General features: G+C 45.0%; 1 protein-coding gene across 1 annotated transcript; it reads left to right on the top strand.

Annotated features, from left to right (window-relative positions):
- Nucleotides 1-3521: 3521 nt before the first annotated feature.
- DUSP6 (dual specificity phosphatase 6) lies at nt 3522-7548 on the top strand. The gene is made up of 3 exons (XM_049783728.1): nt 3522-3939; nt 4626-5060; nt 6065-7548. Exons 1-3 carry the CDS (start codon nt 3540-3542, stop codon nt 6370-6372), a joined length of 1143 nt encoding a protein of 380 aa, XP_049639685.1. The 5' UTR covers nt 3522-3539; the 3' UTR covers nt 6373-7548.
- Nucleotides 7549-23891: the final 16343 nt, after the last annotated feature.

Below are 23891 nucleotides of genomic sequence, written 5' to 3'. Positions count from 1 at the left end.
AACTTAACGTAAATCTCCCAAATCAAAGCACACCCACCTTGCCCAAGACCCGTTATTTCCTGCTAAAACTTTGGTGAGGCTGAAGACCAGCATGTTTGGAAGGGACAAATAAGATGCTGCAAAGGTCAACCAGGATCACTCCTGAGGTCTGTAAGAGGGTTCAGACTTGACCTGAAGCAGCGCTGGCTTGGCTGGGCAGTAGGAAGGAGATGGATTTGAGAAGATCCTCAGAGTCACTCCCAGGCCAGCCTTTGGGCCAGTCCCAAGGCGGTTTTTTTTTTTTTTTTTTTTTTTTGGAGGTGGAAAAAATGCTCTCCAGGGCTCTTACTTTTTTTCCCCCCAAGCTGCAAATTCAGAAGGATAAAAAAGATCAACAGCTTCTAGGCACTGGCACCATCTTAAGGTGCTTCACTACCCCTTGAGTCATCAGTGAGTCTGCGATGTAGATATTTCTTCTTCATTATGGCAACTAGAAACATCAGGCTCAGAACAGCTGGATGATGTAGGTAGCTCATGCACAACTTCACAGTTAGGAGTAGACACGAATAGACTCCGAGGGCTGTGAAATCGCCTTTCTGGGACCCAAAAGTTCACAATGACATTTTATTAACACCTCCAGAAGGGACTGACATACTACGGATCCTAGGGTTTCAGGGAGTGTATGCTGGGTGGAGGCAAAGAGGGCTAAATAATTTTATTTTCTTGATTTTCTCAGAATTGGAATCCACCCCCCCCCAATATATACATTTTAAAAGTTGGTGGTAGGGGTGTCGGGGAGAGCGACTGCCTTGCATGCGGCCAACCCAGGTTTGATTCCCAGCATCCCATAAAGTCCTGAGCCTGTCAGGAGTAATATCTGAGCACAGAATCAAGATTAACCTGAAAGCCTCCGGGTGTGGGCCCAAAACAAAAACAAACAAACGAACGAACAAAGTTGGCCAGAAGGACCCAATTTTTCCATCTGTTGCAGACTTTGCTTTTCTAAATTCCTTTTCCTCTCCTCGCCCCAGATCCCGTTAAGCAAAGACTTGGGTAGGAACTTCTGGAACAGGTGGGGGCGGGTCGGAGGCGTCGCTGGAGCTGGCGGGTACCCAGAGAAATACGGGGTGTTTTGTTCCCAGGGAATGCCCAAAAAAGGTGCGAGGAGAGGAGCGCTGTAGCCCCCAGTTTTGCCGAGTGCGCTTCTCCGGGGTGGCGGGCGCGCTGCCCGGAGCTTAGCTCCAAAATTGGTAACCCGCTCCAGCTGCGGCTTTTTTGGAATCAGCGTGCACCCCAGGGGGGAGAAGGAGCAAGGGATGGGGGGGGGTGATGGCAAGGAAAAACAAAAGCATAGGTGCCGGGGAGGCCTGCGTGGGCCGACTCAGGGGGATAGGACCCCGGGCTGCAGGAAACCCCGCGCGCGACCTCAGGCGCCCCGGCGATCGGCCCCGCACGGTGGGCGCCGGGCGTCCGGGGCGGGGACGGGCCGCTGCCGCCGGGCGGCCGCCCTCGCTTCCTCCCTGGCGGCGGACAATGCGCACCCTCCTTTCCGCTGGGTCTGGGCGGGGAGGCCGGATTCGGGCCCGCGCCTTCCGGCCCCCGCACGTCTGTCCGCGGCTCCCCGGCGCCCGCAGGCTGCACACAGGTGGTTTTCCGCTCGGGAGGGGCGGCCCGAGCACTTTGATGGAACAATAGAGGAGTCCCGCGGCCCCGGAACGCGCCTCTCGGCCGCCAGGCCCGCACCCCTCTTTCCCCGGCGCCACTGCGAGCACCTCCCCGGTTACCTGCAGGCTTTGCAGAGTAGCCCTGGGACACCCACTCCCTTCTCCAAGCTAAGGGGGGGGGGGATTGTCCCAGCAGGCCCCCATTCTACCTCTGGTCCATCGGGGGTCACCCAGAAATCTCCAGAGTTAAGAGGAGGTGAAGGGGCGCTTGAGAGGCTGCAGGTTTTGTGTGTGCGTGTGCAGGCCGCGCGCCTGGCGGATTGTGGGGACCCTGCCCCTAGCCCGCTGCAATGCATCTACAGAAGCCAAGCTGTGGAGGGGCAGAAATGAAGGGGAGGCAATCCCCTCTAGACCCCCCCCCTCCACTTATACCAGAGTGCGGTGGAGCCACTGGAGCTGGCAAGAAGGGAACCAGATCCCCAGAACAATGGCTCACAACGCCCCGGAGTGGAGATGAATGAAAATATTTAGACTGCACCGCGCATGTGTTCTTGCTGTCTCCATTAAAAAAATTTTTTTTAAAGGACATAAACGAAAGGCTTAACCCCCCACCTAAAGCCTCCTTCCTGTTACCTGGACACGTTTGTTTGCTCGCCTTCGCCGTGGCCACCCAAAACCCTGGCTTGTTTCGAAAGAGACCGCATTAGCATTTAACACCTCATCGGTCACCAAAGCCCAGGCGGTTCGGCAGCCCCAACACAGCTTGGGCAAAAAGAACAGCAAGAGCAAACAGCCGAGTTGCCTTTGAAAACGGGCAACCAAATGCCACACAGAGCCTAAAGGAAGAGGAGGGTGGTGGAGATGGGGGGGGGGTAATGTGTGTTGGGAGGTTGAAGAACTGTACTGGGAACTTGCTTTTTAAAAGACCAGGAAAAGGGAGAAAAGGAACCAATTCTCCCCCTAAAGCTGGCGCGTTAGCGTGCAGCGCGCGAAGTCGGGCTTTTTTGTGCCTGCTAATTGCACGGTTTGTAGGCAAAAAGTTGGGTCGCCAAGTGTGAACTGACAACACAAGGAAACACGAGACTCCTGAAAAGGCCGGGTTTGGGCGCCCCGCTCCTCCGCCTCCTCCTCCTCCTCCTCCTCCTCCTCCTCCACCACCTCCACCGCCTCCTCTTCTTTCTCCTTCCTCCGCTGTTGCAGCTTGTTTGCACTGGGGCTTATCCGGAGCGGAAATTCCTTTCCGTTTTTGTGAATGACAAACTCATTAACAATTCATCAACACAACCTGTTCCAGCCGGCCCGTCCCCACGGCAACAGCCCCTTCCGCAGCGCGCTCATTGGCTGGCGCCGAGCATGTATCCATTGAGACGCTTCGCTGTTTGGATCCATTGAGGAGCTTGCCGGGCGCTGGGGCGGCGCGGCGAGGACTAGCTGCTAGCTGCTGCTGTTTGCTGCTGCAGCTTCTCCGGGAGAGGGAGCACGTTGGGGCTGCACGAAGAAATCTTCCGAGGCGAGAGAGCTTTAAAAAAGCGAGCCAGGGGGATTCGACTTTAAAATTTCTTTTTTTTAGCAGCCGCTGGACAGAAATTTTCTTGCTCCCCTTTTGGGGTGCACGGGGAAGTCATTGGCTTCTCAATTCATTCTTGGGGAGGACCCCAAAAAATAACGTCTTGAGTAGCTTCATTCAGAGATTCATTGACAGCAAGAGCGCACGGCTGCAAGGAGAGAGATCAGCCGCCCAGCTTTTCTTCCCTTTCTTAGCCGCTCCGAGCGGGGGGCTATTTTCTTTTGGGGGGGTGCTCGGCCAGGTAGCATTCCAAGGCGGCTCCGGGAGCAGCCCATGCGTGCCCACCCGAGGGGCGTCTGCTAAGGCTCCGCAGCTCGACCCCCCCACCAATGCTAGAGACTCTCCGACCCGGGCCCTTGGCGTCGGAAATGGCGATCAGCAAGACCGTGGCGTGGCTCAACGAGCAGCTGGAGATGGGCAACGAGCGGCTGCTGCTGATGGACTGCCGGCCGCAGGAGCTGTACGAGTCGTCGCACATCGAGTCGGCCATCAACGTGGCCATCCCGGGGCTCATGCTGCGGCGCCTGCAGAAGGGCAACCTGCCCGTGCGCGCGCTCTTCACGCGCGGCGAGGACCGCGAGCGCTTCACCCGCCGCTGCGGCACCGACACGGTGGTGCTCTACGACGAGAGCAGCAGCGACTGGAACGAGAACACGGGCGGCGAGTCGGTCCTGGGTCTGCTGCTCAAAAAGCTCAAGGACGAGGGCTGCCGAGCTTTCTACCTGGAAGGTACGCTTTGGCCTCGGGGCGGCCCGAACCCTAGGCACACGCCGCTCTCGCTGGATAGGATCCCCGGGGCGGGGGGGAAGGAAAAGGGGTGAGAGGTGGCACGGGCTTTGGATACGATGGCCTTGCTGCTGTGTGCCCTTTGGCTGGTACTTCTGAGCCACCCGCCGGCTCCGGCTTGCAAAGGGCGCGCGTCCGTCCCGTGTAGAATTGAATTGCTTTTGGCTTCTAGGCAAGGGACCCTTTATTGCGAACGAGCTCTCTCAGTTCCCCCTATCCCCAAAGCTTAGTAGGACTGGGTTTTAGCTGGAGGTTTTTTTTTTTTTTTTTTTTTTTTTTTTTGCAGGGACTAGAGGTAATGAAGGGTGTGCAGCTAGCTAATGAAATTAAAAATGGATTTTTATTAGTTTATTAGGCCCCCTTCCAACTCCCCTCTCCAATTGCCGTTTTGTGCATTTCCGAACTTGAGAGTCCTAGGGGAAGGCGGATTGCTTTGTGGCGTGCCCTAGTGTGCTTTTTTTTTTCTCCTAGATCTTGGCTCCGTTTTACGGGGTACGGGGGGGGCAGGGCACGGATCGGGAGAGAATGAAGGGGTTCTCTACGCGCGTCTTTGCCCGGCTGCGGTTTGCACAGGCTACGAAAACCCCAACCTCTCTCGGGTTACATGCTCGTTCCTCTCGCTCTGGCAGGTGGTTTCAGTAAGTTCCAAGCCGAGTTCGCCCTGCACTGCGAGACCAACCTAGACGGCTCCTGCAGCAGCAGTTCGCCGCCCTTGCCGGTGCTGGGCCTCGGGGGCCTGCGGATCAGCTCCGACTCCTCCGACATCGAGTCTGACCTTGACCGAGACCCCAATAGTGCCACAGACTCCGACGGCAGCCCGCTGCCCAACAGCCAGCCTTCTTTCCCCGTGGAGATCTTGCCCTTCCTCTACCTAGGCTGCGCCAAGGACTCCACCAACCTGGACGTTTTGGAGGAGTTTGGCATCAAATACATCCTCAACGTCACCCCCAACCTGCCGAATCTGTTCGAGAACGCCGGGGAGTTCAAATACAAGCAGATCCCCATCTCCGATCACTGGAGCCAGAACCTGTCCCAGTTTTTCCCCGAGGCCATTTCTTTCATAGGTGAGACTGAAGGCTGAACAAGTTTTGCTGTCTTGGTAGGCGAAATGCCCAGGCTTGCAGAGAAAGAAAGAAGTTAATGATTCTTGCTAAATGCGTCCTAATCTAGGTCTCTAACCTTCTTTAGGGCCTTTTAAAATTCGGGTCCTGCTTCTTGCTAAAGACCCAGGGGGGCGCGGAGTAGGGGTGGGTACTGTACCCCAGGTGTATTTGAAATGCAATCTGTTTTTGGAGTCCTTGAATGGAGTCCTTTGAAATGAGGGGAACCATTCCTAATGACACTAACAGGTTTCCCAGACGGCAAAAGGCTAGAGAGAAACCACTTAGGGCAGCAATCTTCACCTTTTAGAATATGGCACTACCTCAGAGTTTTTAGGACACCAGGTTTGTTGTTGGAAAGCCTTATGAATTGCCCAGTGTTGTCATGCAGCCGAACTGTACCAGTGAGAGTCCTGGGTAATCTGAACCCTGCAGGAAGATGGGCTGTGTGGGCTAGAAGGCTGGGAGTAGCGAATCTCCAGGCATTGTAATGCATTTCCTATTACAAAGGAACTCATTTTCAGGCCTTGTCGACATCCTGTTCCTCTTAATGGGCTGTCCCCTGTGACTTTCCTCTCTCTTTTAAAATGCCTGAATACCTCCATTGTTAGCCCCAACACAGTTGGAGAATAATTTAATAGATCCTTGTAGTCTGCTTGTCTGTCTAAAAGGCATTCACCAAACATATTGCGGGGTCTCTGGTACTTGCACGCTGAGGCAAGGAGATTTTAGCTGGCAGAAATTTCTTACAACAGCCCCCTTTGCAGAAAACATCTGAACTATGCTCTTGTCTTAGTGTACATGTTTGATTGCTCTGATCCATTTTTCTGTCCTCCACTGCCACCCAGGAGGATTCTTTTATTTTTAAAGCTCTGTTAAAAAAAAAAAGTCATTTAGACTGATGAGTGCTGAAGGGTGTATAGGTTTGCTCATCTACTGACGTTTGGCCTTTTTTTGTGTGTTAACAGAGGAAGCCCGAGGCAAAAACTGTGGCGTCTTGGTGCACTGCTTGGCTGGCATCAGCCGCTCCGTCACCGTGACTGTGGCTTATCTCATGCAGAAGCTCAACCTGTCCATGAACGCTGCATATGACATCGTTAAGATGAAGAAATCCAACATCTCTCCCAATTTCAACTTCATGGGTCAGCTCCTGGACTTCGAGAGGACATTGGGGCTCAGCAGCCCCTGTGACAACCGTGTGCCCGCCCAGCAGCTGTATTTCACCACCCCTGCCAACCAGAATGTCTACCAGGTGGATTCCCTGCAATCCACGTGAAAGGGGTCCCAGCTCCTCCTGGCTGGGATGTGTCTGTTCTGCAGCAGTTTCTCTGGGCAGCATTTGTGGGGGCTTCTTTGTGTGGGCCCCCCTTCAGTGTCAAATGACACTCGCTGTCTGTACTAGACCAGGTTGCCAAGAGTGGGATTGGTTCTTATAAAAGGAGAGATTGCCTTTGTTCTCCTGGGGAGAACAGGACTTGCTGGATAGACACAGGCTATGGACTTGCCTCTTAGCCACCCATGCAGGGACTGAGCTCTAGACCAGGGGAGGATGGAGTGGTTAGGGGTAGGAGGAACATATATGTTCTTCTTTTGGGCCTTGTATGACTGTTTCCTTTTGCATCTGGAACTGACTATATTGTCTTCAGTGAAGACTGGTTTCAAATTTTTTGCATATAGAGGAGCCAAAGAGAGGTTTCAGCCCTGTTACTTGTAGTATGGGTTTGCAAAAATAATAATAAAGAAACTAGACCTGATACTTAATGATTACTGTAAATATTTGATCTGAAGTCACTTGACAGTGTTTGTTTGAATGGTATTTTTTTTTCCTTAGATGGGGTTAAAAGGATTCATCTTAAAGCAGAAAGCAGTAGGGCCACTTGTTCGAAACAAAACAGAAAAGAACCATTTTGCTCTTGCTAATCCAGAGAATAATGTTGGAAGCATGCTTCACTGCAGCAAGTCTGACATTTTCATGGACTCTTAATTGCTGAGACTTTGTGATGGTGCAGTCTCAAGTCGTCTTTTCTATTCTCTTCCTTGTGGTTATTTCCCCCCTTAATGTAGGTTTGACTATGCCTTACCTTTGTAAATATTTTGGCTTGTGTTGTTTGAAAGGGGAGATGTTTGAAAGACACCAAATCCTGGGCTCACTTTTTAAATTTTAACTTCTGCTGTGCTAAACAGTCTGTTACCTCTGTACAAAATTCTTCAGGGAGTGTCACTTCAAATGCAATATTTTGGGTTGGTCTCTTTCATTAAGGAAAAAAAATCGTTTTTGTATAAAACTGGAAGTGTGTCTGTGTGAGCATGGGTACCCATTTGAGAGGTGACGTGTATCTGTTAAGAAGGGAGGGTTAAGTCACTCCATTATGTTCATGGTGTAAAGTTTTCAGCAGAAATTTATTATAAGAATGTAAAACCTTAAATTATTAATAAATAGCTATTTTGGGTATTTAATGTGTATTTCTTGAAGAAAATCTCTTAATTGGACCTGCTGGTGAATGACACACTTTGGGGTTTTTTTTTCCCAAGTGGGGGACAAATTGGTTCATGAAAGCATATGGATCAAAGAGTGAGTTTTAGATACTTTAAAAACTTTCCAGAGACAAATGATAAAATCTTGATCCCTAGCATCCCTGAACACAACAGGAGTAATTCCTGAGCACTTCTGGGTGTAGCCCCAAAACAAAAAAGAATTTCAAATGCAGCTTGTGAAATTTGTCATGAAGTAGGTTATCATATGTGTGGATAGAGAGCTTAAGTAAAAATATAGCTGGTTTATGTGGAAAAACGACAGTTTTTAAGAAAAGAGAAGCCAGTAAGCACTCCTTAAGAAAGATTGAGTTTGGACAATCCACGGGTTAACTAACTTCCCCATCAAGATTTGTTCGGTGATACATGTGCCAGAAGAAAGTAGGCTGCAAGTCTTGTTTTCCTCTGACAGTTCTTGCAAATGATCCTAATGTAGGAAGGGAGTGAGTCAGCAATGGTATCGCCACCTTTTCCTTCTCTTGCATGCACATGACAAGGCTTATCTAAGCCTTCTCTTTGAGCCTGGATGTGGCTTTAAAATGTCACACTGACACTTGAGATAAAGCTTGGCCACTCCTAATGTGCTTTGTATGGGACTGTTTACAATGTAGACCAGAACCCACCCCATCCACCCTGAACTTCACGTTTAAGAGAATTAGGAACTAGTTCTGGCAAAGTAAAGATGTCATCATTGTTTTCCTTGGAATACCCCACCCCCTCCCCTTCACCTCAACTGCAAGAACTAAAATAAAGGGTAGGGCTAGGGACCCATGAGAAATAAGTCTTAGGTCTTGGGTTGTATCAAATGAGCAGTGTATCTGCACTGGGAAGAAACTTGAACTTTTCACCCATGTGGCACCATTGAGATGCTGTGTTGTTGGTGAGATTTAGAAGGTAAATAGTCACAATTCTATGGCAGTTGTGTATAATTATCCAATGAAGTAGCTCTACAAAAAGCAAACAGCTTTAACTTTTTAACTTTCTTGAAAAGTTACCAAGTCAGTGTCCCACTTGGGTGCCCCAAGTCAGCCAGAACTCTGAGAAAGGAGAAGTGGGTTGCAGTTCAACTTGGCTCCAGTTAATCCGGCTCTGTACTGTTTCCGCTCCTGGCATTCCCTAAACTGCCTGTTCAAAGTCGGGATTTGCAAGCAGCCTTAGCAATTTCCTGTCCAGCTGCAGCTCTGTGCTTTTATCTCCCCCCCACCTCCCAACCCCCCTGCTTTTCTCTGATTTCTTTTCTCTTTTCTTTCTCTTTCTTTTTTTCTTTTCTACCGGCCTGGGGATAATTTTAGTACAGTTTCCTCTTGGTGGATTATCATCTTCCCTCTCCGACCTGCAAACATTGAGTTCCTACTGCTGGGCCCAGGGCGACAGCTGGCCTCCCCAGCACTTCCTCTCCAGCACGCTGGCTTGTTGTTTGTCAGTCCACTTCTGAAATTAATAATGTTTTCTGGCCAAATGCCACCAGCCATTACCACAAAGGGGAAGTAACACATATGAATAGCAGGAAGCCTTGCAGGTCACAGTGTGAGCTCAACCTGGGGAGGGAACAGAATTGCCTGGCCCCTTCTGCCAGGGTCCCACAATACTTTGGGGGAGAGGGAGAGTCTTGACTGAAAGCCACTCACGCTGTGAAAAAAAAAGTTTCTAATCAATTGGTAGCAAATGGGCTTTGTCATCTGTCTGAATAAAGGAGAGATCACAGGAGCCTAGGGGCCCTTATGAAATGGCAACCCTGGGGATTTCTGCTTCCTTCTCTTGGGATATTATTCTAATAAGAAGGGCCTTCTTTGGGGGGGGGGTGAGCTTAAGGAGGGGAGCTGACTCCTTGCCACCAAAGAAATTGTGAAATGGGGGCTTTTTTTTTTTTTTTTTAACTAATCACACAGGACTAATTAAAGAGCTGTTCTCCTGCTTTTTCTTTTGTGGAGGGTGAAAGACTGGGACAAGCGGGGGGCCCCACCTTGATGCTTACCCTGTGCCTCTTTTTCTAGCTGTACCTCACTCAGACACTTTGGTGCCTTTGTGTGGGTGACCCATGCCCATCCTGGGCTCAGGATCACTTTCTGATTGGAGCAGTCTGCTCGGTTACTAGGGCAACCTTGGCTCCCAGCTCCAGCTCCCAGACCTCCCTCACCTCACCTGCTGTCCCCATTTGGATCTTTCTTGGTCTTTTGTAGGGGAGAAGGGAAAGGAGGGAGTTTTGCAGGTTTGGAGAGGAGGACATACACAGAACGTTGCACAGAGAATGTACTAGTCAATGGTGAAATCTGGCTGGAGGAATAAAATGCAGAACAAGAAAAGGATATTTTGAGGATCCAAACAGCAGCACAAAGGAATGAAAATGAAGCCTTTGCTGGGGTCCAAGCATGAGACCAGTTCACTCACGAGTTCCTCAACTGCACAGCCAAATTGCGTTTATTAAGGGTCTCTCAGTCAGATACTGTACTTGGCACATTATCCCACTTAATCCTCCAAGAAATTTGGTAAGATAAATCTTATAATTCTTATTTTTCAGGGAGGAAACCGAGGCAGACAGAGCCCCCAGCCCCCTTGACACCTGAATTCACCTATTACAATAAAGTGGTGAATTGACATTTGTTTTGGTTTTATGCTCGGGTTACTCCTGGCTCTGCGTTCAGGAATCACTCTGGTCAGACTCTGGGCACCTTATGGGATGTTGAGATCAAACCCTGGTAGGTGGCAAGCAAGGCAAACACCTACCTGCTGTGCTATTGCTCCTGCCCCTGTGGCTGATTGAATTTTAAAGTTCTCTTTACTGAGACTCATGATGCCGGCTAGGAAGTGGTGACTCCTATTTTACAGACAAGGAAGTGGAGGAAGCAGAGGTTAAGTGATCTGCCAACTCAATGCTAATTTTTATAGCCAAAGCATGGTGTATGTGTGGGGGAAGGAGTCCCAACCATGTCTCCTTGGCACAAATGGAAGCTTCCATTCTCCCTCTGGAAGAAGTTTGCTGTCACCGTTTCTTAGTGCATAAATTACAAAATGAATTTTCCTAAGGACCCTGAAAGTGACCCGCAGCTGGATAGATAGGCTGAGTCTTGCCTATGTTCCACTTTTCAGGATTACATACATGAATTGATCCCTAGGAAATTCACTTAAACTAATCAGCATCCATGGAGAGATAGAATATGCAAAAACAAAATGTGTAGCACCTTCGAAGTAGATACCCTTGAAAAGTTCTCTTAAAAATTCTGTCTTCAGAGGCCGGAGAGATAGCTCAGTGGTAAGGCGTTTGCCTTAGATGCAGAAGGACGGTGGTATGAATCCCGGCATCCCATGCCTGCCAGGAGCAATTTCTGAGCGCTGCTAGGTGTGACCCAAAAACCCAAACCCCCAAAAAAAAAAAAAAAAATTCTGTCTTCAAAGAGAGGAAGGCTGTAAGTTCCAGCTCACCTCATGAAACTCACCAGAGTGATGAGCTTAGAGAAATAACTACATTGAGAACTGCCTAACAATGAGAATGTATGAGGGAAATAAAGTCTGTGTAGAGTACAGGCAGGGGTGGGATGGGGAGGAGGGAGAAATGGGACATTGGTGATGGGAATGCTCAACTGGTGATGGGGGTGTTCTTTACATGACAGAAACCCAACCACAATCATGTTTGTAATCAAGGTGTTTAAATATTATTAAAAAAGTATGTCTTTGGTTCTGTGCAGTGGTGCAAGCATAAGGCCTAGCCAGTGCTAGCCTAGGACGGACCGAGGTTCGATCTCCCAGCGTCCCGTATGGTCTCCCAAGCCAGGAGCACAGAGCCAGTAGTAACCCCTGAGGGTCACTGGGTGTGGCCAAAAACCAAAAAAATAAAAATAAAAAGTTCAGTCTTCATGGGGCAGGAGCGATAGCACAGTGATAGGGCTTTTCCCTTGCACACAGTTGACCCAGGACAGACTTTGGTTCGATCTCTGGCATTCCATATGGTCCCCCAAACCAGAAGCGATTTCTGGGTGAATAGCCAGGAATAACTGCTGCAAGCGGCTTCTGTCTTGCAGCGCCAGTGGAATTTCGATGACTTCACTTCAAGGAGAGTGTGTTGTCCGGACCAGCATAACGGAGAAATATGAAATATGAAATAAATGAAACCACACACAGTACGTGGGGATAACACGTCTTTTGGCAAGAGTGCGACAAGTTTATTTTCCAAACGGGTTTTTATAGGGGTAAGCCAGTCACAGTTGCTGAGGATATTTACAATAACAAGGCTATGTTAATAGCAAAAGAAAAGGTAACACTCAGGGCAGTTTTTAACAAACAACCTCTAATGCAAAACATAGGTTAGGAGGAAGTCAGAAATATCTAGAAACTAGTTCTTCCTGAGCTGGGCTCCATTGTTTTGGGGGTCAAGCACAGGAAAAAACCAAATCTCCTAAAATGTGTTTTCCTACTTTCTGAGCAGAGTCAATTTTGCCCTTGTTTACCAGAAACTTCAGCTGCAAGGACATATTTGAAACATTGTCTGAACTTTTAGGGTTAAACATATCCATAAAAAGGGTTTTCTTAGTAATCTTCGTTGCTAGAACTTCTGAGCCAAATTATTTGATAGAGGCCACAATTTTGCCTGAGATCCAAGCATCTCTTCGGGAATTCCTCAACCATCCACGCAGCGGGACAAGGTGTCCACAGGGGGCCTTTTGAGGAACCCATGGGGGATACTGCAGTTCTCCCCACCAGGAAAATCTAAGGATACTTCTGGTGGGCTGAATTCCCCTAAAGGTTTATGATGCCGTGGCAAGTAACCCCTGAGCGTCACTGGGGGTGGCACATAAACAAAAACAAAACAAAACAAACAAAAAAAATCAGTCTTTAACATTCTGTCCTAGAATCTGTGCTAAAACCAAGATCTCTAATTACAGAAGACTGACTACAACAACAGTGACTGAGCAGAACTTTCTTTGGGACCATAATAAGACCTTGGGGTTGAACAATCAACATGCCCAGAGCCTGCAATCAGTCTTTTGACAGTATGCTTCCTGGGTGGAGACACCTTATATCTTTTAGGCCCATGGAATTTCTTTTCTAATTTCCCCAACATTTACTATGCTTATGCAAACAAACAAACAAAAACAACAACAACAACAACAAATAAACAAAAAACTTGCCACGTCTGCCCACCATTTTTTTCTTCTTTTAATTTTATTTATATCTTCTAGATAGGGGCTCCCACCTTCTTCATAGAATCTTAGAACTTGAATGATTTTGTTCTGCCTCATGTTTCTATGTCTTCCTAGGAATTGAGAAAACAAAAAAAAAAGTGGATGGGGATCAGGGGCCAAGTGGTCTCAGGAGCACTGAGTGGAAAAAAAAAAGGGTTAGATCTAAATACCCAAGCCAATGTCAACGACAATAGAATCAAGAGACCCAGACTATACACAAAAAGGACTTGTTACACAAGTAGTCCAGGAGACTAAGGGTGGAGGTGTGGGATGCATGCGGGGAACTATGGTGGAGGGAAGTCAATTCTGGTGGTTCTTGTCACTGTATGCCTGAAAAAACTGTGAAAAAACTCAAGATAGTCCCACTTATAAAATTTAAAATAAAATTCACTCTTCATACTTGAAACACCTGGAAAAGGATTACGCTTGACGGGGCCTGGTCACATGATCTTCGGCCTACAACCTCAATTCCTTTCTAAAAAATCATGCAGACATTCTGCTTCTCTGTTTTTATCACTCTTTAGAAATTGGCACAGAATCAGTCGCATGTGGATGATGGAATCTTCAAACTTCTTTAAAGTCCACTATTGATTTTCTAAGAGTATTTAAGGATACAGAACAAAGTTCAAACAAATCACAAATATTTATCAAGGCCCGATGTACACTGCATTGATTTGATGAAACAAGGTTAAAGTAACAGGCAATTGGAGACTTAACAAATCCTGAAAGGCTGAAGGCAGTGTCATGCTTCAATATGTACCCATTGGCTCTGTCTGTTGGTGCACCCCTAAAAGCAGAATTTCTAAAAAATATGTAGTAGTCCTGGATATTATTATTATTATTATTATTATTATTATTATTATTATTATTATTATTATTATTATTTGGTTTTTAGATCACACCTGGTAGCGCTCAGGGGCTATTCTTGGCTCTATGCTCAGAAATCACCCCCGGCAGACTAGGGGGATCATATGGGATGCTGGAATACAAACCACTGTCCTTCTGCATGCAAGGCAAATGCCTTACCTCCATGCTATCTCTCTGGCCCCTCTTGGATATTATTTTTATCTTTAAGCTAATATTTTTATATGAAAGGATTTATATTTTACTAGTTTTTATAAAGGCTTCATTTATTTATTTATTTATTTTTACAAGGGAAACAATCATATGAGTAATTTGCCCAAAATGTTTTCTTTTTCTGTTTAGGGAAGACCAGTAGAAACTGCCGACATCCATTGCTGTTTCATGACAAGAAGTTTTGGTTCACAACACCTTGAACACAACACATTTCTCAGGACCAGAGTGATAGTAAAAAGCATAGGGTTTTTGCCTTGCATATGACTGACAAAGGTTCGATTCCTGGTACCCCCAGAGCCCACCAGAAGAGATTCCAAAGAGCAGAACTAGGGGTAAGGCCTGAGCACTGCTTTGTGTGGCCCAGAAATCACACACTCACACATACACACACAGAACGTTTAGACATATAAAGGAAAAGGCATACATTACTTGAGACTAATATCCTAAACAATTCAAGCAAGACTCTTCCTAAGATAAAATTTCCCCTCTTGCGTTGCATTAATTATTAACTAAAGAGTTCTAGAGGTGGTGGATGGTGGATGGTGAAGCCTTTCTTGGCCCAGCCCAGCGCCTGCAGCCTCTTCAGCCCACGGGTCTTTTGGTTCAGGATAAAGGTGAAGATGATTCACAGGCAGTCGGATGAAGTTCAGGAGACATCTAGATTTATTCCAAGGCCCTAACCACCATGTGCATATTCCTCGTCTGGCCTCTAAGCTAAGCAGCCTCTCTGCATCCATCCTGTCTCTGATCTCCTTCCTTGCTGCATCTTCCCTCCACCCCAGGCCATTTTTAATTGCCAACCCCAGACCCCTTCCAGCTGTGGGAGGTTCTCACCTGCCAGGTGAGTTAGGCAGGAAATTGGGGAGGGGTAACACTCTTCTGTTTTTATAGATATTCTAAGTATTTTTTATGTTATGAAGTTGTTGGGTTTTGTTTGTTTGTTTGTTTTTGTTTTTGAGTAATACCTGGCAGCACTCAGGGGTTACTCCTGGCTCTACACTCAGAAATTGCTCCTGGCAGGCTCGGGGGACCATATGGGATGCCGGGATTTGAACCACTGTCCTTCTGCATGCAAGGCAAACGCCCTACTTCCATACTATATCTCGGTCTCTATATTAAGAAGTTTTATTAGGTCTAGTTTAATATGTGTTGCAAATAGGAACAAGAGGAAATACAACAACAACAAAAAAGGAAGATACAGAAGGGATTTTGGAACAAAGAAACCCCGAAACATAGCAAGAATGTCCTCGTTAGTGCATGGCCTGTAAGTAATGCAGTAGTTAGGGCTACTAACTTTTTTTTTTTTTGGTTTTTGGGTCACACCTGGTGGCACTCAGGGGTTACTCCTGGCTCTGTGCTCAGAAGGCGCAGGTACAGGGGATCATATAGGATGCTGGGATTTGAACCACCTTCTCTCTCCTGGGTTGCCTGCATGCAAGGCAAATGCCCTACTGCTGTGCTATCTCTCTGGCCCCTGTGGTACTTTTTAGAACCTAGATCAGAAGTTAATTTTGATTGCAAAGACTCACCCCAGAAGGAGAGGCCATACAGAACCTGGTCCAGATGAGGAGAGGGTCACATTCTAGAACAGAGTTGCAGCATTGTTGAAACCACAGCCTATCATCGCTCACCGGAAATCTGTGGGAACACAAGATTTTACAGAGTAATAGTGAAACACTATATTGGCTTTATGGTTCAATACTGGAAATACTAAAATTGCCAACAATTGTAGCAATTATTCTTTTGGTCCATGCTTTTTGTCAGTCTTCAGTTTTGGGGTTGAGGGGTGCGTGAAGGACTAATTCTGGCTGTGCTCAGGGATCATATATGGTGGCTGACTGCATGCAATGCAGATACCTTACCTGCTTGTCTCTGGCCTCTTTTTTCCCCATCAATTTCTTTTTTCTTTTTTTTTTTTTTTTTTTGGTTTTGGGCCACACCCAGCGTTGCTCAGGGGTTACTCCTGGCTGTCTGCTCAGAAATAGCTCCTGGCAGACACGGGGAATCTTATGGACACCGGGATTCGAACCAATCACCTTTGGTCCTGGATCCGCTGCTTGCAAGGCAAATGCCGCTGTGCTATCTCTCCCGGCCCTCCCATCAATTTCTAATGTTTGTATAGCAGTGCGGTAAGAAAGAATCATTAGGGCTAGAGTGGTAGCACAGTAAGTAGGTATTTGCTTAGCATGTGGCCCACCCAGGTTCGATCCTTGGGATTCCATATGGTCTCCAGAGTCTGCCAGGAATAACTTCTGAGTGCAGAGCCAGGTGTAGCCCAAAAGACATTAACAACAACAACAAAAAATCATTAAGCTGAATCCATAAAATAAAAACAAAACTAAAGAATGTGAATGTTTTTATTTCAGCGGAAAATGTTATTTGCAATAGACTCATATTATTGAGTGTTTTTATGCAAACAATAATACTATTTATGCAAAATAGTATGTGATTATATTTCACAATATTTTATTAGAATAAATTTTCTTGTCATGATATCCATTTTGTGGGTCAGTTTAAAGAATCATAAATGGTGCTACTGGGGCCGGAGAGATAGCATGGAGGTAAGGCGTTTGCCTTTCATGCAGGAGGTCATCGGTTCGAATCCCGGCGTCCCATATGGTCCCCCGTGCCTGCCAGGAGCAATTTCTGAGCATGGAGCCAGGAATAACCCCTGAGCACTGCCGGGTGTGACCCAAAAACCACACAAAAAAAAAACCAAAAACAAATAAATGGTGCTACTAAGATTTTCTTTGTGTATCCTGAGACATACGTGCAATTTTTTGTGGAATACATAGTGGTTTACATATCGAATATATAACCCCCAATTTCTGATATTGACAAATTGTTCTCCAAGTGTATGTGCCAATTTACATTCATTCCCCCAACAGCATTTGAGTTTTCATATCCCATAGTTTTGTCAACATCTAATATTTTCTGACTTTTTAGCTTATCCAGTGGTTATAAAATATTTTTAATTTTTTTTTTTGAGATTTAAATTTTCTTCATTCTCATTCCTTATGAGATAGAGCTTTTTCTTGTGATGATCAGTGATGGCATTTTATTTTGTGAAGGGCTCAAGTTTTCACTTGGGTTCCTTCTATCCTTTGAATTGCTAAAGCCTGCTTTTATACTCTAAATACCAGCCCTCAGTGGATCATGGTCACCAAAAATATCAGTGCACTGTACATTTTGGGATTAGTTGTAGTACTGTATAACTTTAAAAGTTGCCAACCACAAAGACAATCAGAAAAATAAGTGTCTCTGGCTGAGGATATGGCCCAACAGTGAAAAAATATGTTCTCTCTCTCTCTCTCTCTCTCTCTCTCTCTCTCTCTCTCTCTCTCTCTCTCTCTCTCTCTCTCTCTCTCTCTCTCTTTTTCACACACACACATACACACACACACACACACACACACCCATACCATACCCCCCAAACCCCCAAACCCACTCACACACTGATTTACTTGCTTAGAAAGTGTAAGGCCCTTGATTTGATCCCCAGCACTGAAAAATAATTTTTTTTTTGGAGCCAGAGCAAGAGCACAGCTTACCAGCAGGGTGCTTGTCTTGCAGAGGCCTACTTGAGTTAGATTCCCTAGCATCCTATGTGATCTCCCTAGCACCCTTGGATGATTTATGAGCACAGAGCCAGGAGACACCCCTGAGTATGGTAGAATGTGACCTCCTCTCCAAAAGAACATTGTAGAATCCTAAAACAAGGCCTCAGGGGATTAATCTTTTTAAGTTTTTCTCCTTTCTTTCTCTTGGTTGCTGTTGTTGCAATGATAAGAGGTCACACAGGATGGTTATGGTACTTGTCAGGAATCATGTGTGTAGCCAACTCCCAGCCGTGCCTGCAGTAAATCACTGGCACACGCATTTCACTACTTGCTGGGATCTCTGAAGTCGTGGCACCATCCCTGGGTGTTAGATTCCTGGCCACAGTGGTTGCACTGTTAGTTGAGATGTTCACCAGGGGTCCCAATCTGCCTTGGTGATGCTGTGCACTGGAGATTGCACATTCCCTTGTGGTATTCAGAGCTCCCAAGCAACCCACTGCTCAGAGGACGTGCGCAACTCTGATTGAACTTGTGGCCTCACATTTGCAATGCTGGTGCCTTTGCCACTGAGCCATACCCTGGGCCTCTCTCTTCTCGTTTTCCTTTGAATCTAGGGACTTGTGGCCAGCTCTACTTGAAAACCACTGATTACATCTATTTAACAAATGTTGAAACAGAGCCAGCAAGTTTGAGTTGAAAGACTAGCTATTTTCCCCCCTGAGGATCTAGAGGTCAATGTGAACTAATTGAAAAGCATTTCTGGGTGTACAAAATTTTGAGTAATGTTTTGAAGTGGGGTTGTGAGGTGGCTTTTCACAGTGTTTGCTAAGTTGTTACATATGGAGCTCATGGATTAAGCCTAGTTTTAAAAATCCTAGTAGAGAAATCTTTGGTAGATAAATGGGAACAGAATTTTCATAGCATAGAAACAAGTATCATTTTTGATCAGTTTCTCCTTTCCCAACTACACTTCTTTTTTTTTGTTTGTTTGTTTGTTTGTTTTTGGGCCACACCCTTGACGCTCAGGGGTTACTCCTGGCTATGCGCTCAGAAGTCGCTCTTGGCTTGGGGGACCATATGGGACACCCGGGGATCGAACCGCGGTCCATCCAAGGCTAGTGCAGGCAAGGCAGGCACCTTATCTCTCGCGCCACCGCCCGGCCCCCCAACTACACTTCTTTATAAAATCCTATTATATTGTGGGAGGATGAAGTTTAGCAGTCTACAACAGAGAATAGAAAACAAAAATCAACCAAATGTACAAGGCTTATTCATTCTCTTCTCTATAACCTGAGACATTGGGAAATGCTGGCTTAGAAGGACAACATTGGGTCACTTAGTATTTAGGTTTATTGTAAACTTTAATTCCCATAATTTCAAGTTGGCTGCTCCATCGCAAGTCATCAGATTCATATTTTAGTCAGTAGGAGAAAGGAAAGGGAAAAGAATGGGTTTACCTGCAGAGTGTCAATTCTTGTAAATAAACTTCTTGGAAATTCTACACCAAGCAAACACTTTATGTACTCAATGCATAGTCACATGGCCATAACTAGAAACTGAGGGATATAATTTAAGATGAACATATACTTCCCCTAACATAAATGAGACCTGTTACTTAAAAAGAAGGGGACCCTAAATGTTAGTCTTCCTATTTTTTTCGTGGAGAAAATCTCATTTTTCCCTTAGATATATGACCCCAGGCCAGATCAAGGAGTCCCTCAGTTCTTCCATGTCAATAGTTAGTTCAGGATAAGATAGGATTCAAGTTTATTCAGCTAGATTACATACTGTATATTTCTATGAAAAGGATTTCCTCTGAGGGTTGCCAAATCCCAGATCTATTGAGTCAGATTCACTGGATATGAGGCCTGGGAATTTATTTTTAAATAGGTCCCCAGATGAATGTTTTGATTGGTTACCTTGGGAATTACTAGATATATTATATGCGTCTAACCAGTAGTTAATTTAATCTAACATCTCCTCTCTCAGGCACTTCAGAGAAAAGTGAGAACGGCACTTGTTAGATGTCTTTTAGAAATGGACATTAAAAAAAAAAAAGCAACCAAAAAACCCTGAGTATTTCCTTTAGTTCTGCCTGCACTATATGCTATTATGAGACTATGACTCCAAGCTCACTTACATATATGCTTGCTTTTGTTGCTTATTTCCTAACTTATCAAGTAGCATTTGAAAACAGAAATTACCCTGAGAATACTTTTCACCAGAGCTTCTAGGTTTCCTTGCTGAGATTTTTGTTTACTTGTTTTTGTTTTGGGGTCACACTCACTGGTGGTCAGGACTGAACTCCTGGCTCTACACTTACTGGTGGGGCTCCAATGCTCAGGTGAATGCTGGGAATTGAACCTAGGGTGCTGAATGTAATGCAATGCAAGCATCTTACAAGCTTTACCATTATTCCTGTCACTGATTTGCTGAGCTTTGGAGTCTCATTCTGAACTCACTATTCTCCCAGAGAGTGATAATTCTATCCTTTAGCACAGTAAACCTTGTAGTTTCTCTCGCCTGTCTTAAGAGTTTGAAAGTCTCCCTGGTTTTATTTCAAATGAAAATCATTGGAAATAAACTTCTCTAGCCTTGTAGCTTTGAAGCAGAAGTGTGTGTGTGTGTGTGTGTGTGTGTGTGTGTGTGTGTGTGTGTGCGTGCGTGCGTGTGTGTGCGCGCGCTTTCTATTTTGTTTCTAACATCCTTCCTGATGATGCGGGCTTTTGTGATGGCCACAATGCTTTGGAGGGCTTCTTCGGGGAACAACCTACAATGATGCCATCAGCCTTTTCCTGGAGCACGTCTGCATTCACTCAGGGACCTCCAGCTCCTGAGAAAAAAGATGGGTTTTCTCTTCCTGTGCACTGCGGTCCTCTGCGCGCAAATGTTTTCTGCCACCCACACAGCTTAGAGATCTTCCTGTGGTTTATTCTTGTCAGGCTGGTATTTCAGTATTCAGAAATTCACAGTGCCATTTGAACATTTGAGAGCTTTACTTTATTAATGTGCAAAGAGGTCTTGCAAAAATGGCAAATGAAACTGGTATGCATCTAGATTCTGGAAAATATAATTTTTATTATATCTCTCAAGCAGAAGAGTGATCATGTCTTGATTGTACCTCTATGATGTCTATTGGCAACACACAAATTACAAAAATCTGATTTAAAAAGTGAGCCTCCTCTGAAAAATAAAATAGCTTTATGATAATTTCACAACTTCTTGCTTTCTCCAAACACTGGAATTGCCACAGGTTTCTGTCTAAGGTTTCTTATTTTAAAAATTCTTCCAAGATCTGGTGTGCTAACACAGGGGATAGGGCATTTGCCCTGCAGGTGGCTGACCCCAGTTCAATTCTCGGCATCCCATGTGGTTCCCTGAGCCTGTCAGGATCATTTCTGAGCACAGAGCCAGGAGAAACTCTTGAGTACAGCCTCCCAAACTACCAAAAATAGATAAACAAAAAATCTCCCAATTCATCCATAAAAGCAATTAAGAGTTAATTGGTTTGTCTTAATTTTTCTGGTTGGGTTGGTGTTGTGTAGATTAAGGGAGATCAACTTACAAGTGAGTGGTACTTAGAGGCCATTTTTTGCTCTATGCTTGGTGTTCCTCCTAGCGAGGTTCAGAAGACCACATCATGTTAGGACTTGAAGAGGTCAAGAATTTTTAAAAAAGGAGAAATGCTGACTGAGCAATATCAGAACTTGTGTGTGGTTTGCCGAGTATGTCTTAGTTCAGATTCAGTGCTCAGCTGGAACAAAGAATGTAGAATGGGTTCCAAAATCAGACTGTAGGGTCTGTCTTCTCTGGGGCCAAATTGGATCTGCCACTTATTCACCATGTACCCTTAGATAACCAAATTTTTCTAAAACTTGGCTTCCTCATCTACATATCAGCAATAATAATACTTAATTGATGGAAGATTGAAGAAACTCATTCAAGGGCTGGAGCCATAGTACAGTGGGTAAGGCGCTTGCCCCCAGGTGGCCAGCCTGGGTTTGATTCCCAGAATTCCATATTTATTCTGAGTACTACTAGGAATGATCCTCAAGCACAGAGCCAAGAGTAAGCCCTGACACAGTCTGGTATAGCCCTCAAACAAAATATAAAGAAATTAATGTAAAACAACATTCTTTACCCTTTTTATACTTGTAGGCTGGCACTGCTGGTTGAAAGATTCCTGATTTAAATGATTTGGTGCAAATTATGAGGAATAAAGCTTTGGTGTGGAGTTAAGTCATTCAAATATGTATTTATTCATATAATATATAATATATTAAATTGATTTAATTTATATTATATATCATATTGAATATATTATATATATATATATATATATATATATATATATACATACATTGGTTTTTGGGTCACACCCAGCGGCACTCAGGGGTTACTCCTGGCTCTGTGCTCAGAAATCGCTCCTGCCAGGCTCGGGGATCATATGAGATGCCGGGATTCGAACCAACGTCCTTCTGCATGCAAGGCGAAGAAATTACCTCCATTCTATCTCTTTGGCCCCTATTCATTCAATATTAACTAAGTATTGCATTCAAGGACTATTCTTGTGATCAGAAGAAGGCAAGACAAAGCTCTAAGGTTGCTTCTGTCAGTTCTCATAACCTGCCTGAGCACTGCCAGCTATAGCCACAGGCCCCCAAATTCTCTAATTCACATTAGCTAAAGTTTTGGTGGAGCAATTAGTATAAAAAGCAAATAAGAGAGGCTAGAAGGATAGTACAGTGTATAGGGCATTTGCCTTGCATGTGGCCTACTCAGGTTTAATCCCCAGCAAACCATGTGATCACCCAAGCCTAACAAGAGTGATTCTTGACTGCTTAGCCAGGAGTAATACCTGAGCACTGCTTGGTGTGCCCCCTCCAAAAAGTAAATTATATATGAAACATTATGTTTTAGCTTTGACATGAATTATTAATGGACATCACAAAAACATTATAAGATACTAAGTGACAAATAGCATAAAGAATAGAATCTGGATAAAGTTGCCTGCTGGTTTAAGCATTAACTTCTTTGTTAGCTGTCTAACCTGAGAACAAATAGCTTAACTTCATGAAAATCACACTTCTCTCCACCTATGAAAAAAATAGAGAGAATACTAGCATTTACCTCCTGGTGTTCTCAGGATTAAATGAGAAAACACAGTTAAGGTGCTTAGCACTTGGGCTGGAACAGAAAGTAGGGCCGTCCAGTTCTGTGAAAGAGATCTTGAATTAAAGAGATCTTGAAGAAGCATGGCAGGAATTCAGATCAGCAAAGGAATGTTGTTCTGCTTAGGGAAGGAAAGGGCCATGGAAAATTTCCCGCAAGCAGCTGAAAAATCACAAAGCCAATTTATGAATTCCCCCAAAGAATACATCAAGTTCTTACAGTGAAGCCAATCAAATGATCATATAGGACAAGGTCTATAGGATTATTAAATTTCCATCTCTCAGATGAGCAAGGTACAAAAATTCAGGGATGCTCATTGTCAAAGTTTCTCCCTTCTAATTGGTAGTGAAGCTGGTATTTATTCATAGGTGTGTTTGACTAAGAAGCCCTGGTCCCTCTTATCCCCTTTGTACCATCCTACACTGAGGTGAATATTGCTCACTTCACTTAGTCCCTCCCTTCCAGTATGAAGCCATTAGAAAAACTGAACTCATCATGGCAAGATTGTTCATAAGCCTGGAATCAAAGTGGAGGGAGTTTGGGACATAATTCATCAAGGTTAAGTAAGGTTCAAGACAAATATTCCTGCTCTTCAGTAAGAAGAATGAAAACAAAACCAAACCTACAACTGTTTAGTCACTGGAATGTTGAGGTCCACTGTATAGTCTTGAATAGCTCTGACCAAATTGATATTTTTTCTGGGTCAGGGTTGGCAGAGCATGGGAGACACTGCAGTTTGAGCATGGTTGTTGCATGCAAAGCAAGTGTTTTGGTCTTCCAGGTCATCCCCTGGGCAAAACACTTTTTCCTTTCAGTTTCTATTTTCTTTTCATTTAATTTTTCAGTGCTGGGATCAAATCTAGAGCCTCACACATGCAAGGAAAGTATTTGACTACAAAGTTATATATACTCAGGGACTTATATTTATTCTCGGATTCTCTTGTTCTTCTATTCCCCACCCTACCCCCGACCTGCACTGCTTACACTAACATCTTGTAGTAAGGTCAAACATAAATAATAAAAATGGAAATTCTATATGTTTGAAGAATAAAACACTGAGGTACTTATTTAAAGGATATGAAACACTATTTTAAAGGGTATCTGGAACTTAAGCTCACAGTAGAATTATACACAGTATCCAAACTGTGAAATATTCCTAACTAACTGCCCATTACAGATGACTACATCAAGAAGCTGTGTCAGAGGCCTGAGAGATAGACACTCTCTTTTTAACCCCAAGAAGGGATCTTTCTGGAACAAATGACTTTTAGCTAAAT

Source organism: Suncus etruscus, chromosome 11 (assembly GCF_024139225.1).
Source record: "Suncus etruscus isolate mSunEtr1 chromosome 11, mSunEtr1.pri.cur, whole genome shotgun sequence".
NCBI classification, from domain to species: domain Eukaryota; kingdom Metazoa; phylum Chordata; class Mammalia; order Eulipotyphla; family Soricidae; genus Suncus; species Suncus etruscus.
This window is presented reverse-complemented; position numbering and strand designations above follow the sequence as displayed.